We start from the raw sequence: 13,269 nt of genomic DNA on the forward strand, positions 1-13,269 counted from the left end.
AAAACTAATGTTCTACCTGGGAAGAAAAATGACAGATGCAACTCACGCAGATGACCAGGCCTAGGTAATTTATAGCAGATGTCCACCCGTGAGTCCTTTTTCTGCGGATTAAAAGAAACACTTGCAAGTTGTTAAACCAAAAACAGTGAATATAGCATGCAAGTAATAATCAGAATATTATTCAGCTTCCATTTCCATGAATCGATCAGAGATAAAGTTGATCTTTATTTGACATTCAATCAAACAGTCCCAATCAAATTTAATTTGGGGCAGGGTAGAAAGATGCAAGTCATAATAGGGAGAAAAGCTATCAAGAATGCCATGCTGCTTGTTGCGACAAATTTACCATGTTACACCTTTTCGTGGAAGGGTCAAAAGATCTGGATACGCTTATCTGAAATTCTTAAATGATCAGTTCAAACAAATTATAGAGCCAAAGCAATTCAAAATTTAGCATTATGAAGGAAAGGCTCGTGATTAGTATGCAAATACGAAAGGCACAAGATTACTACGAAGTAGGATGACTGTCTGCCAAAGGCAAAAATAACTCAGTTTTATGCTTTTCTAAACTAAAGCAGAAACGACCGTACAATTGCAGGAGAAAAATTGATGTATGCTTTTTCTAACCTCAGCAGTAACGAACACACAATTGCGGCAGACAGGCTTGGGCATCACAATCGAGAACATCTATCACCAGCATACCGCACCGATTGCGACACCTCATGTTGTCATGCACGCAGTAGCAGACCTAGCAGCACATATCAAAGAGTATTATATAAAATTGTAGCAATTCATATGTAAACCATTATTTTTCAATCACACACACAAATAACTAAATTGAATCGATAACAAACTTACAAAATATAGCTGACACCACTAATGTAGTAGGCTACTCAATGCCACAATAAACAAAACCAATCAACCAGGTACTCAAGTAGCATTATTTACAACAGTAGTGACTTCAGATTCAAAAGGTGTAGATAGAATGAACAAGCTTAATATCTAGTCTTTCTTGTAGTCTAACCTCACCCGACATTGATGCTAGATAGATGGAATTGCACATGTTTAAACTTGGTTCTCCTAGTATCGAAAATCTCCACATGCATCAACTAATTAATCAGTGGCAAAAAGGAGCTTTCGATGGAAGAGAAAGAAATAAAAACCCTGCAGAAAATTGACTGTTGGCAGCAGTGGACGGGAACGACCAACAATAAAACAACAGAAGCTTGTTTAGTTAGCCTGTGTACCATGACCTGGCTCATCATAATAACATCTTCTGCAGTCAAGGAAAGCAAATCAAAACCCTATGTGTACCATGAGGTGCATACATCACATCTCTGCACACAAGAAAAAAAAATCACCAGATCATTCAGCAACAGGGTGACAAACACAGACAGAAGAAAGAAGAAATCCATAAACAGAGAAGCTGAACCAATCTCTCCAAAAATGAAAAGAAAAAATGTGCACACACATGCACGCACATATCAGCCGTCGTCGCCGTAACAGATCTGGATACGCTTATCTGAAATTCTTAAATGATCAGTTCAAACAAATTATAGAGCCAAAGCAATTCAAAATTTAGCATTATGAAGGAAAGGCTCGTGATTAGTATGCAAATACGAAAGGCACAAGATTACTACGAAGTAGGATGAATGTCTGCCAAAGGCAAAAATAACTCAGTTTTATGCTTTTCTAAACTAAAGCAGAAACGACCGTACAATTGCAGGAGAAAAATTGATGTATGCTTTTTCTAACCTCAGCAGTAACGAACACACAATTGCGGTAGACAGGCTTGGGCATCACAATCGAGAACATCTATCACCAGCATACCGCACCGATTGCGACACCTCATGTTGTCATGCACGCAGTAGCAGACCTAGCAGCACAGATCAAAGAGTATTATATAAAACTGTAGCAATTCATATGTAAACCATTATTTTTCAATCACACACACAAATAACTAAATTGAATCGATAACAAACTTACAAAATATAGCTGACACCACTAATGTAGTAGGCTACTCAATGCCACAATAAACAAAACCAATCAACCAGGTACTCAAGTAGCATTATTTACAACAGTAGTGACTTCAGATTCAAAAGGTGTAGATAGAATGAACAAGCTTAATATCTAGTCTTTCTTGTAGTCTAACCTCACCCGACATTGATGCTAGATAGATGGAATTGCACATGTTTAAACTTGGTTCTCCTAGTATCGAAAATCTCCACATGCATCAACTAATTAATCAGTGGCAAAAAGGAGCTTTCGATGGAAGAGAAAGAAATAAAAACCCTGCAGAAAATTGACTGTTGGCAGCAGTGGACGGGAACGACCAACAATAAAACAACAGAAGCTTGTTTAGTTAGCCTGTGTACCATGACCTGGCTCATCATAATAACATCTTCTGCAGTCAAGGAAAGCAAATCAAAACCCTATGTGTACCATGAGGTGCATACATCACATCTCTGCACACAAGAAAAAAAAATCACCAGATCATTCAGCAACAGGGTGACAAACACAGACAGAAGAAAGAAGAAATCCATAAACAGAGAAGCTGAACCAATCTCTCCAAAAATGAAAAGAAAAAATGTGCACACACACGCACATATCAGCCAGTTCTAGCATGCATCGATCCATCAAAGCATTAAGCCATCAGCCACCCATTAGAGAAGTGAAAAATGAAAGGATTCAAACTTACGCATCAATCCATCTAAGCATCAGGCCAAAGGCAGCGGGAGCGAAGTGCTCTGATGAATCCGCTTTGCACAGCTCTGATTCCCTTGCGCATCTCGGCAGCGACGCAACCCCGGCCCCTTCACTCACCTCTACTGCGGCGCTAACCTGACCCCCTTTCTCTACCTTGTCCCTCCTCACGTCGCCCCCGATCGACATCCAGGCAAAGGGCACACATAGCTTGGGCCCGAGCTGTGCGTGGCAGTGGATCCACGGCGGCGGCGGCGTCCTGGGGATGCTGATCCATGACGGCTAGGCGGGAGGATTAGATAGCTGTTGTTGCTGTTATTTTCAAACTCCCATCAAGTGTTGTGTAGACTGCTAGTGAGATTTAATCACACTGCGTATATATGCTCAACCAAACATGCAGGCCAGTTCAAGATGGATTATTCGCCAGTTTATCCTCATCCTAGATCCATCACTACCACTAATCGACACATCAGCAAGCTGCAGTTTTGGTAGGGAGGGGAAAGGAAGGAGGAGGAGGCGTACCTTGGGCGTACAGGTCCTGCAGCCCGACGGGAGGGAGATGCTGCAGATGTCGCCGGGTCGAGGTCCACCGCCGCAACAAGCACCCCCATACGCCTTGCCCCAACACCGAGAGAAGGGGTTGGATCCCGATGCTGACGGCTAGGCTAGGGTTCGTCGCCGGCCTCCATCCGGATGTTGCGGGTGCGGATCCGGCGCCGTCGTCGCCGTAACAGATCCATGGCCATCTCCACGCCCCCATCATCCGGATCCTCGTGATCCACGACGGCCGCGTCTGCCCGGATCGGCGTTGGCGGATGCGGCTGCGAGATCGCACGAGAGGACGGCGGCTCTGTGTCGTCGAGGGGATCGATAGGTAGCGCCGGAAGTGAGGGAGAAGGTGGGGCGGGGCGACGCCAGGATCGCAGGAGGAGATGGGGGGCGGGCGGCGCCGGGAGCCAGGGAGGAGGACGGGGCTGGCGGCGTCGGGCGGTGGCGACGGGATAGGCCTCGCTCGTGCGTGCGAGTCGCCTGATTTTTTGTCGTTGTTTTTTCTTTCGTAGGTCTTTTTTCGCTGGTCTTTTTTCATTGAGGCATGCGAGTGCGAGGCGTGCGAGGACTGGAGGCATCACTCCGTTTTTACGTGGTTTTGGTTGGTTTTTCTTTTTGGTACGGGGAAGTGGGAGGTGGGATTGAGGACGAAAATAAACCGGACGAAAAAAAACCTGGAAGCGAGACTACCAACTGCTCCATTAGGAGTAGAGATTATGTATCTTGGTCACCGCACCGAAAGTAATACATCTTACATAAAGGAATGGAGGGAGTATATCTTTTGAACCGAAAATCTAAATTAATTTTTGTTCGCGTATTTGTGTTCGTCGCTTTGAGACTTTCAACAACTTTTAAAAATATCGAAGTTTCAAATACTGAAACTTGGTAATCGTAACATTACTTTTTACCAAGTTTTACCAAATTTCATATGTTTTTAGGCTTCTGGGCTTTGCATTCTAGGGTTCAAGGTTTAAGGTTTTTGTTTTTGTTTTGAAACTTGCTATTTATGATTGTTTCTATTAATTTTAGTAGTTGAAACTTGCTCGATTACTCAATTTAGCTCGCGATCCGCAAAGTCGTTGGATCCCGCACAAGGGCACACCAAGTTTTAAGTTTTAAGTTTTGAATTTGCGATTATCTCGTTCACACATACCAAGTTTCAGCAGTTGAAACTTCATTGATTTTTAAAAAATCGTCAAAACATGTTCAAAATTTATCTTATTTGAAAGCAACAGGAATCTGAAAACAAAAATTAAATTGGACGTGTCTTTCAAAATATAAATAAGAATAAAAAATTGAACATAAAAAAATAAAAGGATAGGAGGTGTGATGGGTGTTGCTGCAAAAGGCTCATGCAAGTGGTCCATCCAAAGTGATTAATGCACTAATCTATGCACGGGAGAAAACTCACTCTTGGAGTAATATGGACTCAATCGTCATAATAATCATCGAATTGATGATTTTGACCAAAAAATCCATCTAGCAGAACCGCAATATTCCCCATAATCGCCATAATTTATGGAAGGCGTCTCAAATCCAATCCACGAAACTCAGTATTTGAAAGTTGTAGCCATTGGTTTAGAGGATGCCCCATCCGCCACCTACTTGCACAGTTTCACCTCCCTCCACAACATCCTGCAGCCAATCTCCTCTCCCGCATGCCAAATAACGGCGACAGACCAACTACATGGGTAGGGGTGGAAATTGTTAGCAGATAATCCGAAATATCCGTTTTTCGTATTCGAGAAAATGCCTATTCGTTTCCGAAACATCCGCATTCGAACCAAAATGGAAATGGAAATTATCCGTATCCGAATTTATTAAACAAATAAAAATTAAAATATGGTAGGAGATTTTGACACAAATATGGATACGGAAGTGGATATATCCGTATCCGAATAAGATTATGGGAGGTAATTTTCAAAATTCTAGACCCAACATTCCAATTATCCAACATAAAAACCAAATAAGTGGTCAAATTTTACTCTTTATATGATTAAACATATAAATTATTATGCATTACAATAGTATTTATTCATAAACCTATTTATCATTGACTTATTGTATGTGACAAGTTGATTATTTCAGGTCACATAGCTATCGACTAATTTACTTAAGCAATATGTTGATATTATTCGTCTCCATTCCGAATCAAGAAAATATCCGATACGTATCCGTATTCGAATAATATCCGAGCCACATCCGTATCCGATAACATCCGTATTCGGATTCGTATTCGTTTTGAAAATATGAAAATGGAAGTGGCAAGAGCACTATCCAATCCGCATCCGATCCGTTTCCACCCCTATACATGGGGCCATTTTAGCCACGTTTTCTCACTCATTTTTTCCTCCGCCCGCGCCTACAAAAAGGTTGTCATCTTATTGGAAAGCTCATATCCCTGCCTCTCATAGCCTCCACCTCTATCACCACCGCCCACAACCTCCAACTCCCTCCCCGCCGCCCACAACCACCAGCTCCCTCTCTGTCGCGCACAATCTTCACTTCCCCGCCGCCCACAACTGCTCTTGGAGTAAGAGCGGGATGATGAGTCCACTTTTGCACCCCCTTTATCCATTGTTTCTACATAATAGTGGTAGGATTTTCATAAATTTATCACGCACCCACATCCTTTTTGCCTTGCCAAGTTCCCAAAGAAGAAGGGTATTTTGAGCATTCATTGGAAAACACCTAACTCTAGGTGAAAATAATGCTAATTGATGTCATAATAACCTTCCTTATGAAGATAACATTTCGTGGGAATGGATAAAACATAGAAGTTTTACCCACAAAAAAAATTGAAGTTCCTTATGAAGATAATATTCCTAGCATGAGAGTAACAATATCAAAGACTGTGCATTGAATAAAACGTAAAAAAATATTGGGGCAAAAACTACTAAAGCATACAAATTTCTCAAACATTAAGGTGAATGTGTAAAATAAATCCAATTCATTTCTCAAAAGATTGAGGGGGAATGGATACAATAATTCCAGTTCCAGATAATAACTGGTGCTGAATCCTCATCATGATGATCATCATGCATGCATACAAGTTCAAACCAAGTCAGGAAGAACTTGTTGGGCTAATCTTGCCAGAGATGGCTGCAAATAGTAATGAGCTGGAAGTGGAAGGGGAAATCTGTCTTCATCCTTCAGGGTCTCTCGCCAGCTCCTTGGCCCCTCCTTCATCGTCTTTGTAGCCTCCGCTTCGTCATAGTCAGAGGGGTCCAAAGATGTCAAGGACATCTGTCTCATCGTCTCTGTCATCATTATATAGAGATCAAGGCCCACGACGCAAATATACCGGCTGAAATCACAAGAGATGACGCGGTTGATGTCAAGGCTGCCAAAATAGTCCGCAAGACATGTGGAGGTCCGGATGGTGTTGTTCCGCATGTTGATCGCGAGCAAATAGTGTGCACATTTTGGGATGAACTTCCATATTCTCCGGCTCTCGCGGCACTCGCCGAGCGCGACGTAGACAATGTCATGATCGTCTGTACTCAAAAGAGGGTACATGAGGGTTAAGTCCTTCGGGAGGTCGCGGAATCCATGGAGTCCCCGGAGGGCCTCGAGGCGGAGCTCATACTCTTTCTCCCACCCCATGTCAGGGTCCGACAGTCTCCACACCATCAGAGTGCGGTCCTTGAGGTCGACGTGCTCGAGGAAGCCGTCGATGGAGACCAACTTGATGATGGAGTCCTGGACGACGCGCATGGTGCGGTAGGCTTCCAGGTGCGCCACCCGGGAGTTGCCGCGTCGCTGATCTGCTCCGGGCAACTCTGGGGGCAACGGAAAGAAGCCAAACTCCACCACAGGGTCGTCATCACCGTCGTGTTGAACAGGGTGTCCAAGAGGCAGTACGCGACGCCACGCAGGAGGTCCGCCCAGTAGCCGACGCCGTTGAACGAGAACACCACGTCGGGCTGGAACACGCGCATGTCGACGCAAGACTTGTTTGGGAACGTAGCCTTCTTGACCTCGGACCATGGCGACAAGGACGAGGAGGCGGGCCGCCACAGCAGGAGAGCATCTTGCTCCTCTCCACCACCGGCGCCGTCGTCCGCCAACTTGCCTGCGAGGACTAGGGCAAAGTCCTCGCCATGGCGCGGCCGCGCGATGGGCATGCGAACGGTGAGGCATGTGAACCTCCAGCAGGGGCTTTCCGGCGCGGGGACCATGTGGAGCGACCCATCGACGGCGTCGTAGACGAGATAGAGCATGTGGCCGAAGTCGTGGAGGAAGGTCGTCGTCATGACGACGATGCCTTTGTCGACGGCTTCGATGTTGGTCAGCGGGCTGCCGCCTCGCAGGCCCAGGCAAGAGATCCCCGGCGGCGCGTCGGCGAGGTGCACCCCGATGTCCATGCGCCGGACCGTCTCGTCGGCGTGGGACTGCAGCTGGGGCGAGAACCCGGACGCCGCCTTCTTGACGCACCTCAGAATCTTGAACGGCTGCAGGGCGATCAGGTCTGTCTGGTCGTTGTCATCGAAGTCTGTGCGCACGCGGCGGTGCAGCAGGCAGCCGGGCGGCAAGCTGGAAGCAGTACCCGGCATGGCTGCTAGGGTAGTAGTGGATCTACGGCGGAGGATAGGTTTTCTTTACGGAAGAAGATGACCTACATGGATGGTGCAACGAATTTGTTGGATTTTGTTTTTCCGGTGTTATTACAACTCGATCGATGGCCTACATGGATGTGTGTATATATACGCACACGTGTACGTCGATAGGACATCGGAACAACTAGGGAGCTGACTCGGACTTGATCTCAGCCGAACCGTGCGCCAAGGGATCGGTTAATTTCGGAAGGTCTATTGAACGAACGTTTGCTAGATTCGTTCTTGGCGCAACCCAACATCGTCCGTCCAATACGTGAGCGAATCTCAACGCGAGGACAACCACGCAAACACCCCAAGCGCGGCCGTTCGCTCCTGAGTCAGTCATCACGAGCGAGCTTATTATCTTCTTGTCTTTCTTTTTCAATAAAAGTTTCGATCGATTCATCTTTAATCATGAATCATGACAGCACAACGAAGACCAGAAATAATAAAAATCACATCCAGATCCGTAGACCACCTAGCGACGACTACAACCACTGAAGCGAGCCGAAGACACGCCGTTGTCATCGTCACTCCCTCGCCGGAGCCGGGCAAAACTTGTAGTAGACAATCGAGAAGTTGTTGTGCTAAGGCCCAAAGGACTAGCACAGCAGAACAGTAACCGCCGCTAATGAAGAGTAGTGTAGATCTGAAGGATCCTCTTATCATTGTTGCTCCCCATTTCCACCTCTAGAAAGTTGTGGTGGAGGTCGAACTCCATGGTATCCCTTATCTAGCTTTTTTTTGCATGGGGATATGTGTAGTTATTTTTGTCTTTTTTGTTTCTCTTAACAAACGAACATATAAACTTTAAACTTTGCAGGGCAACAAAACATTCTAATTACAGTATGGAAAAAATCAGTTTTTTTCATGCATCTTAAATACTTAAAATGGCTTTTTTTACTAAAAAATAATCTCATTTTTGTATATTTAAGTTTCTCAGACCAAGAAATCTAAAAGTTTTTTCACCATTGAGATTCTAAAGTTTGTTTGACCTACAAAGTTTGACATCCATATGTTGTTTCATTTGAGAGAGAAAAAGAGAAACTTTCATGTAGTAAGTTAATTGGCTGGCATAAATCTCAAAGGTATGTGGGAAGGGTGAGGATAAGGGGTGCCATGGAGCTTGGCCTACAGAAAATCACTCTCACTTTTGACCACCGCCTCTCTCTCGCATGTTTGTCCCCGACAAAGTTGGAACCTGATAGGCGGTGCCAACGCCGCTCGTCGTGGGGAAGGCCTTCACTGCAAGCACACTCGACATGACGGAGAAGCTCATCCACCATCAGCACTAGCAGCGCAGGCTTAGGAACCACGAGGGGCTCTCGCTCGTTGTTGTCGGCCAGCAAACTTCGCTCTTCATGCTGAGGAGGCCTTCATGACGCACGAGCTTGACACCGCGGAGCAGCTCTTCTGCCATCAACGTGAGCAGGTTATCCTCAGTCACCACAGGGACGAGGGTATATGGTCCGTCGCTGCCGGCCTATCCCGTCCCTCTTTGGGAACCGCAGGCGCCCGGCCCATCGCTGTCCGACTCCCTCACCTGGTTGGACGTTTTAGCTCTCATGAGCATATCCTCTTGGGTGAACAGTAAATTCAAAACAATATCAAACAATTAAAAAAATGATTTCTTTTACACGTTCATCTTTGTATCGAAGGGAAAGTTGTGGTGTACCCCCATAACAATGTATCTTTATCCCCATTGTCCATTCTTGCATCAAAGTTCGTGCAAAAAAACTTTTCTTTTTTGTTTCTCCCAAATAAAAGAACATTAGAACTCGAAATTTCGCAGATCAACATCACACAATTATTGTTATGTGCAGAAAAGTTTTTGGATTTTTTTTGCACAACATGAATTTTTAAGAATGATATAATTCATTCAAAATTTGAAATTTGACAAATTTATGTTTCATAAAAAGAATCAGAAACACCTTGTACAATGAGTAACACTTGTGTATAGTTGATCCGCAAAGTTTCAAGGTCAAATGTTCTCTTGTTTGGAAGCAACAAACAAAAAAGAAAAATTTCTATACACTGGTATGGGGGTATAAAAAATCCGCACTCCCAAAGCGTGTTTGACAATTTTCATGCGAAACAGACTAGTTGTAGTTCTGATATTTTTTTGTACATGTTCATGTTAGTATCCTCAATTAGTATCTCAGAATTAAGCAAGATCAAATCAGAATCACATGTTATATATGCTATTTGACAGTTTGTAGTTCATCACCAATGACAGATTTTTTTTGACAATTGCATTATTTTTTTCTGAGCATCAAGGGCTTCCGTGGTGTGAAATCACATCAATGTCGTCTTTATCTACACAATTAGTACATTTGAAATTTCCCCTTGGTGTTCTCAAAGAGTTGTTCAGCAAGCAGGGCTCCATTCCCATCCACTCGCTTTATCTCCAAGTTGGCGCTCTGGTAGCAGCTTCCCATGGCAATAGCAGCTTCTGCCGTGGCTCCATACACCAGCCTCTGCATTGCATTGTACTCCCTCCGTTTCAAAATAGATGACCCAACTTTGTACTAACATTCAGCTTGATTGATTGATTGTCGATTAACAAATTAAGCTATACTCTACCAGACGAAGAATGCTAGAGCAAGGGGCGAACCTTGATCCGGGATAGACGAACAGCGCCGAAACACATCGGGCAAGGTTCGCAGGATGCATACATTTCGCAATCCGACAAGTCGATCTTCCCGAGCTTCTTGCAAGCCTAGAGTGAACGCGAAACACCGGTTATTCGACACAAACGGCCAAACATTGATTGGAAATGAAGTATAGAAACACACTAAGTAACCAAAAATGTATAAACAGCAAGCACCGAGTAGTTGGTGAGGATAGCCTCTGCCCACAGGGCACCTCAATCACCTCTCTTATTGCAGTAACTTCGGCATGGGCGGTTGCATCGGTGTTCTTCACAACCATGTTATGGCAACTGACCACTACTTGGTCGTTGCGGACCACGACCGCGCCAAATGGGCGCCCATGGCCACGGTCGACCGCTCGGTAGGCCTCTTCTACCGCTATCGATAAGAACTTGTGCTCCCTATCTTGCGCGGCTGTTCAAAGAAGCAAAAGCATAAACAAGTCAGTCTTCTCTTCAACAGTGTTTCTCCAATTGCAGAGACTGACAGAGATAAGCCGGGACTTATTTAGTCAATCAAAAGGTAGAATGATAATAAATAATAAAAATAAAGTAAATCACCTAGGTAGGTGGAGCAACTTATGGAATGTAGAGAGAAATTAGCACACATAAACAAACAAGATCCTCATGAACTCGGAAAGATCGTGCAGGACGACAGCAGACAAAAGATGCTGTCCCTCTCTTGTATGGCCTGCTCTGCGGTTGTGCTGAACCGCCGGAATCCCCAGATTTAACAGACGGAGGAGCTGGAGCTAAACAAGTGCCCGAGGGCTGTTTTGGTACTGGCGATTAAATCCCGCCTCCTTACTATTGAGCTAAGCAGAGCACAGAACAGAGTAGCAAGCAATCTGACCCGCGAGATAACCGGAGCAGAGCGTACCCTTGGCTTCCTCCATGTGAGGGCCGCGGAGGAGGAGGGGAGCGGATCGGCGGAGCGAGCGACGAGGTGCCTCCTGTCGGCCCCGTCCGTCCGTCCGTCGGTCCGTGGGAACGAGGAGGAAAGGAAAGTGCTTGGTGCCAGGTCGTCGCTCGTCCAGTCTGGTGTCAAACTTATAATCTGGGCAACCAGCTGCTCAACTTAAAACGTGTCTAGACAAATCTAAGACAAGATTTTTGGGACGAAGAAGATATTATGCAAGCTCATGCTCTAGTGAAGGGAAGCTGTGGTGTGACTCCATAATAACCACTAATATATTGACCGAAAAGATCACTCTAGAGGAACCTTCGGCCCTGTATGTTTGGACTTTTACTTCTGCTTTGGTACATTTTTCACTTTTGACAAAAAAAAAACAGAAAAAACTCCTAAATACATGCTTTTTTGTTTTAGATTTTGGCTTATACCATCATATAACAATATTGATTCATAAGTTAGAAGCCAAAGAAAAAGCCCCTATTTAAGAGCTTTTGTGGCCTTTTTGTTAAAATGAAAAAGCTGCAAAAGTAGAAACAAAAACTCAAACAAATAAGGTCTTCATATGGTTTCGGATCATATTTAGATGCTCCAAATCCAGCACACGAGCCTCCATATTTAGATGCCATGGGGCATTGGTTTGGAGGGCGCTCCATCCATCGACCGCTCACGCGGAATGTGATCCCGCGCGGCCCATCGTTTCCTGTGTGCCAATTAATGGCAGCCGTTGCATGTCAACTGCCCATGGCCATTTTTGTCACATTTCCCGCTCATTTCCCCCTCCGCCCATGGCTATAAAAAGATCATCGCCATGTTCAATAGCTCATATCCCTTGCCGCCCACAATCGGTCTCGGAGCAGGAGAGGGGCCGTCGTGAAGTGTCATTAAAAATTATATTAAGGATTACAGAGCATCCACTGAAATCTTTGGGTGCTCCACCTCATGCTTAATATGATTTTAAACAAATACAAAATCAAGTTTGATATTTCAATTGTTGTTTGATTAAGATGGAGAAGAAACCGTTCTTAAATTCCCGCCAATGGTTGAGATGTGTAAGCTCCTAATCTAGTGTATTATGTTTGTTTGTATCTCGGAGGTCAATCTAGAAAAAGAGACATGTCACTGATCCATATCCAATATTGATTTTTTGTCTTGACCTTTTTTTTATCTCTACTATTAAAGGGGAACGAGAGTTGGTCGTTGTACGTTCGCCTTCACCCCTGTCCCTCCCCTGTTTGGTTCCCCCTCCTGTACGTCACCCCTCCCCACGTTCCACATTAGCTCAATCAAATCAAATCATACGAAAACCTCAACTAAATCAAAACTTTCCTTGTGTTCCCCTACCCATACCGAAATCACATCTTACCAAAACCTCAACTAAATCAAATGTCCCTTGCCTTCCCCTATCCATACTCAAATCAAAACTTATGAAAATCTAGAATACGGTGGGTGTAAGGTATATGTCAGACACGATTGATGTTGAACCATTTGACAGTTAGCTAGTGTGTGCTAATGGGATATCAACCGATGCAATTAGGTTGCTACTTAGGTGCCTCATTGTTTCAAAAGATCTTCATAAGAAATTAGGAAGATTAAAATCTAAGGGATTTTTCCTACATCCCGTGTTCGATTCACATGATTCAACACTGTAAGGTTTTTAAGGGTTCTTTTACATCGCGCTTCGTCAAAAATTTGGATCCACCCAAATCCCTTGTAAAATATCCTTCGTCTTCCATTATGCAATTAAACACATCAAAATCTCATAGGATTCAAATGAGCAGGACGTTGCAATCATGTGTCAAATCCTTTGTATTTAGAATTCTACAATAGACTATCCTGCAAAAAAAAAGAATTCTACA

General features: G+C 44.4%; 2 protein-coding genes across 4 annotated transcripts; both read right to left on the minus strand.

Moving 5' to 3' along the window:
• Positions 1 to 1,786: 1,786 nt before the first annotated feature.
• Positions 1,787 to 3,796, minus strand: LOC119289471. 2 transcript variants are annotated; one of them, XM_037568782.1, is made up of 2 exons: positions 3,226 to 3,796; positions 1,787 to 1,876 (listed from the first exon to the last, which is right to left on the minus strand). In XM_037568782.1, exons 1-2 carry the CDS (start codon positions 3,788 to 3,790, stop codon positions 1,857 to 1,859), a joined length of 585 nt encoding a protein of 194 aa, XP_037424679.1. In that variant the 5' UTR covers positions 3,791 to 3,796; the 3' UTR covers positions 1,787 to 1,856. The 2 variants fall into 2 exon arrangements, with proteins under 2 accessions (XP_037424679.1, XP_037424680.1); XM_037568783.1 differs by having other exon boundaries at positions 1,794 to 2,465.
• Positions 3,797 to 10,080: 6,284 nt separating this feature from the next.
• Positions 10,081 to 11,513, minus strand: LOC119289472 (guanosine deaminase-like). Of its 2 annotated transcripts, none has more exons than XM_037568785.1 (4): positions 11,381 to 11,513; positions 10,725 to 10,915; positions 10,465 to 10,569; positions 10,081 to 10,327 (listed from the first exon to the last, which is right to left on the minus strand). In XM_037568785.1, exons 1-4 carry the CDS (start codon positions 11,394 to 11,396, stop codon positions 10,175 to 10,177), a joined length of 465 nt encoding a protein of 154 aa, XP_037424682.1. In that variant the 5' UTR covers positions 11,397 to 11,513; the 3' UTR covers positions 10,081 to 10,174. The 2 variants fall into 2 exon arrangements, with proteins under 2 accessions (XP_037424682.1, XP_037424681.1); XM_037568784.1 differs by lacking the exon at positions 11,381 to 11,513 and adding an exon at positions 11,062 to 11,373.
• Between the last annotated feature and the right edge of the window lie 1,756 nt (positions 11,514 to 13,269).

Source organism: Triticum dicoccoides, chromosome 4A, assembly GCF_002162155.2.
Source record: "Triticum dicoccoides isolate Atlit2015 ecotype Zavitan chromosome 4A, WEW_v2.0, whole genome shotgun sequence".
Lineage (NCBI taxonomy): Eukaryota > Viridiplantae > Streptophyta > Magnoliopsida > Poales > Poaceae > Triticum > Triticum dicoccoides.